The 5,000-nt window shown below is 42.7% G+C and overlaps 1 protein-coding gene across 1 annotated transcript in view; it reads right to left on the reverse strand.

The window, feature by feature from the left end:
- Nucleotides 1-2,113: 2,113 nt before the first annotated feature.
- The window catches only part of LOC137982027 (uncharacterized), a 2,947-nt gene continuing 60 nt past the window's right edge, over nucleotides 2,114-5,000 (reverse strand). The window contains exons 1-3 of the mRNA XM_068829044.1: nucleotides 4,316-5,000; nucleotides 3,603-3,986; nucleotides 2,114-2,650 (exon numbers count right to left, since the gene is read on the reverse strand). The exon at nucleotides 4,316-5,000 is cut by the window's right edge and continues 60 nt beyond it. Coding sequence (XP_068685145.1) covers nucleotides 2,448-2,650; nucleotides 3,603-3,986; nucleotides 4,316-4,763 — 1,035 coding nt within the window. The 5' untranslated portion in view covers nucleotides 4,764-5,000 and the 3' untranslated portion in view covers nucleotides 2,114-2,447. The remainder of the gene's footprint in view (nucleotides 2,651-3,602; nucleotides 3,987-4,315) is intronic.

Here is a 5,000-nt window from a genome sequence, read left to right on the forward strand (position 1 = left end):
ACAATATTGGCCAATATTGGAAACAATATTGGCCAAGTGTATTGCCAAGTGAGTCTGCCTTTTGTCGAGGGTCGAGAGTCGCATTTCGAGGGTAAAGGGTTCTGCTTTGTCGAGTGTCGAGGGTAAATTGTCGAGGGTCCTCTTTTACCGAAAAAGTTCTTAACTACTTAAAGAGGGAATTCAATTGAGGTTGTTCATCGGTCTGTTCAAAATTTATCTCATCTATATAACAACAAACGTACGTTTCCGGACACAAACACAGACAACACAGTCGCCGCGATTTAATCTGGGTTTTCCCTATCTTGAGGAACAGAATCTTCTGACACAATTTCTTTGAAGTAGTCCACCACATTCATTGCTTCTAAAATGGTTGAAACATCAGAATACAGTAGGCTACGTTTCTGTATTCGGCAGATGTTTCAACCATTTTAGAAGCAATGAATGTGGTAGACTACTTCAAAGAAATTGTGTCAAAAGCCCGGGGGGGGGGGGTACTTTAGGAATTTCTGGGTGGGAATGTGCCGCTGGGACCCTGGAACCCTTAGCCCTTAGCCTAGAGTAAACTCCCCAAATCACTCCTATCCTAGTGTAGCTGTTTTCCAGAAATTGAGGTCAGTAGCACAGTCTAAAACAAAGCCAAAACAAAACCTTATACCACAATCACTTCTTTATTAAAAAAGGATTTATTTATACTTGTCCAGCAATGCCAAGCACGTACGTACGCATTATCAAGACAATAAATTGTTTAATTTTAACCAGTATTAATACCATCGATTTCCGTCTGAATCCCGATTTTTGACAGTTCATAATATACAGTAGCGTTTTATGATAGTCGTCTATCAACGCTGTTGAGGCTGAGTCGTGAAAATTTAAACTTGCCGATTTCATTTTTTTATATTTTTGAGTAGCAATTCCTGGTTTCCTTGGTCTAGATAGAATCTTCAACCAACTGGTCAGTTTCGTGAAAAATGATACCCTATTCTAGACCCAAACGCACTGATTTATATACCCTATGCTAGAGTAAACTGCTTGAAACCTATACCCTTCACAGCGGCACATACCTATATAGCCCATATATAGTTCCTCAAGATAGCGAAAATTTAAATCGCGGCGACTGTGTTGTCTGTGTTTGTCTCCGGAAACGTACGTTTGTTGTGATATAGACCGTTTTCTCTGTCACAGAAAAACAGACCGATGAAAAAAGCTAAGAAAATTAAATGGAATAAAGACAAAGACATCCCCTAGTTTATTATTTTCTTAGTTTACTTTCCTTCTTAAGACCTTTTTCGGTAAAAGGGGACCCTCGACAATTTACCCTTGACACTCGACTAAGAACCCTTGACCCTCGAAATGCTACCCTCGACTCTCGACCCTCCACAAGAAGGCAGACTCTAATATATCCAGACTATCATTACACCCAGGAAATAATTGAAATTTTGTCAAGACTGGAAATTATGCAGCAGATGCTAACACTGACCCAAAAGAAAGTACGTTACGACCGCAATTGAATTTTTCGGTTAGTTATCTTCTCATACACTTGGTTTCTAAGCCCCACCCCCGGTATTACCAAATTTAGCAGATCCCTAATCTGGGGATCTGGGGAGGGGAGGGGGGGGGGAAGGCAGGGAAGACCTGAAAAAATGTCCAGGGAATTTGTGGGGCTCGGAAATTGACAAAACCATCACTGACTGAACGTTGATTAGAGTTAGAGTCCATCGTTGATTGGTTGTTTCTTTTGGTCCCTTGTTTTCTTACCCAATCCCAGGAGACGCTGTAATAGCTGCCGGTACTGTCCCGATTCACAATCAGAGTGAATGCGGAGATGGCTAAAAAAATGGAATACCACCTTTTGGGGCCTATATAGCTCACGGGAAGGGAACCATGAGACTTAGGGCCAAGTCACAAGAAGAACCGGGACGAGACGCGACGAAGGCTAGGAATCTTGTGTCCTTTTCCATTTTCACCCATCCAATTAAGGACGGACCAGGAGGGGAAAAAGAAAATCGAAACAAAAGGGCCTAGGTTTCAAGAAAACCCACCAAGGGAAAGCACGGTTCTGTAAAACCTTCAATTCACTGCATGGACGCGTAGTTCAGTTCTACTGACAACTCTGAACGTTAGAAACTAAAAATGCATGTTATAACAAATCAATACAAGGCAAGCAACATAATATAAAACGCCCGCTTAAATTAAGCCGCTTGAGGCCAACAACATGTCTGGGATGACAGTGTCTGTTCGTGTAAAAAATTGGAACAAAGAACTAGTCTCTACTGAGCATATGTGGATAACCTGATTGGCAGAAGTAAGTCAAACCTTGGACTGTCGTCGTGGATAAATATATAAGAAGAAACTCAAAGACGACTTTTGGAAGCTCTTCTAAACAAATTGTTGCAGCCGTTTCTGACTGTGGTCTTACACGCACATCACCATGGGACGCATAAATTATGTTATATCGTTGGGTTTATCTCAGGGTCAGTGGACGGTTCAGTGTAGGTTGGATGCTGCTGAACGTATCCACTCTTCTTTTTCTCATAGCGTCTGCGCACAGCCACGCCAACATAAATAAATATCACTGCCATGAGTGGAACCAATATAAGAACAGCAATGAGGCCTACTGGGAATTGTAGTGGTAGCAGTGTCTTTGGCGTATCTGTGGAGAAAAGAGGGCGGTGTCATTTTGCTGGGTTTGACCTCGTAACATCATCAATTTGACAAAACAACTACTGAGTTAGATTGTGAGCGGCCAAAGCGTACAGCATCTTATTCATTCGAGGTTAGCACTGATACATGTTGTCTTCAACACACGCTACCTAAGGACGCACTCCCTTTCGTTTTCGGCGTTATTGAATCATGCAAGCTTTTGAGGACTTCAGTTCCTCCGAGGTCCAAAACTAAATGGTCCTACAGCAGCCAGGACGATTTTTTGAAGACTCGCCCGTCAAATCAAGACTCACCCGCGGTCATCCTGACACGTGTTGTTCACAAATCGATCATTCTAGTAACAACGTGACTTAACTTCTGCCCAGGCAGTGAAAACGTAAATCAGTGCTTTCAGCAACTGACGCGACGTGAAGGCATGTCAGTCGAAGTTAGCAAAAACCGCCATTGTTCAAGATCACCAGACTACAAAGTGGAAAAGCTCTCTTGGTTTTCAGGGCAGTAAAATCTGGGGCATTAGCACATTTTTTGTCGGCGCTTTCTTCCAAGGTGATCTGGTGACGTAATTCGGAGGACTGGGGAGGAAAATTTTAACGCCGTATCCCACCGCGCGCGGCCTTATTTTCGAATTAACATGGCAGAGGCGAGGTTAGATCTCGTCGGGTGTACTTGAATGTTCATTCAGTAACAGGAAATGTGGTAGACACGGAAATGATCTGTTGAGTTTTGGCGATAGAAATACTGCTGGGAGTTTGGAAACAACACCTAAGGCCACGCGCGGTTGTGGGATAGGGCGTTAAAATTACTTCACCAGGCCACCTTAGTTAGCTTGGATTGTTGACATTGTTCAATGTAGCATTGAAGTCTTCCCTGCAAATTAACGAATATGTTCATCAATTATCTAAAAACACGACCCAGACATTCTATACAAGTTTAAAACGTACCCATATCCCAATGTCTCGCACTGGGCCACCTCTTAAGCTCACAGAAACCATTGTCTGAATTCCCGTCAGCAGGTTCAGCGCAATAACTACTAACTTCAAAACTTTCAAATGCCTTGGGGCAATTGTCACGAAGCATGTCACATTTTGACAAGCACAACGTCATCGTCGTCTTCCCTTCACAAGGAGGAGTATAGGATGAACAAATCAGTTGCTTAAGAGTCACTTCGCACTTTGGGTTGCTCACCATCTGGACCGCTTTGTTTAAGGCTGTACTTAGATTCTGCTGGAACTCTGATTGATTAATGCTTGGTATAAATGTACGAGATCCCTTCAATGACTCTTGATTACAGATTTGACTAGACACATTCTGGTTACAGTGCGGAACTGTTGATGAGAAAGAGAGAAGAAAGAAGTGTGAAAATAATCGGGATAATAGAAATAGCCGGATCTCCTTTCCGGATTTACTACAGTATCCAAAGCGAAGACATTCCACTTTCATAGAAAACTTAGGAAAAGGTTGACATATAGAGTTCTCAAGAGGACTCACGCCCGCAGACGGGTTAGCAGAAAAAATTGACAGTTCATACTGAAATATTGCTTGTTTCGGCCGCTTCCGTCGACGTTTTTGCTTTTAACACTTCATGCCAATTGTTCACCTTCGAGGTAACCGCAGGGTGACAGCTACAGTAAACCTACGTTAATTACATACTTACGGAAGGGAGCCTCGGCGATGAAACCGTTTGGTTTGAAGCACGTAGGGTCTGTCTTATTCGTCCCTAACAAACCACACAACGCCTTCAACCAATTTAATCCAGCCAAGTTCATTTTAGCGCCACAGTCGTGGACAAATGCCTCACAAACATCGCGGCAGGGAAGCAGCGGTTTGGCCTCTTTTTCTTGGCATCGTGGTACGTACAGCGAACAAAGCATAAAATTTGTGTATTTTGAACAATCCTCTAGTTTCGCGGTGATGTTTTTCATAATCTCTGAATATCCATACCCATCATCTGCGAGGTAAACACTTGTTGAAGTGAAGTTTTCTCTTCTGCAGCCAGGAAACCTTTCCTTGTTAACTTCTCGACATTGTGGAAGACTTCGAGATCGCGACACTTGTGTTATTGCCAACACAGCCGCAAAGTATGCAGCGAATTGCAGCTTCATGCTTTTTCGAAAAAATACTGATTCTGTAGTTTCTTCCAGTCCTTACAAAGTCCTTCGAGGTCCTTCAAGAACTGTCAATAGTCAGTTGTCAGAATCTGATGGAGGTTCTTGCCGTTGAAACAGTTTAATTATTGCGTGACAAGAGATATGTATTCAATTCTCCAGACGGTTCTTATGATCTTTTGCCCTTTTGATATTGGAAATGCAAATTCGTCCCAAACACATCGCGAACAGAAA

The sequence above is a fragment of the Montipora foliosa genome, chromosome 13 (genome assembly GCF_036669935.1).
Source record: "Montipora foliosa isolate CH-2021 chromosome 13, ASM3666993v2, whole genome shotgun sequence".
NCBI lineage: Eukaryota > Metazoa > Cnidaria > Anthozoa > Scleractinia > Acroporidae > Montipora > Montipora foliosa.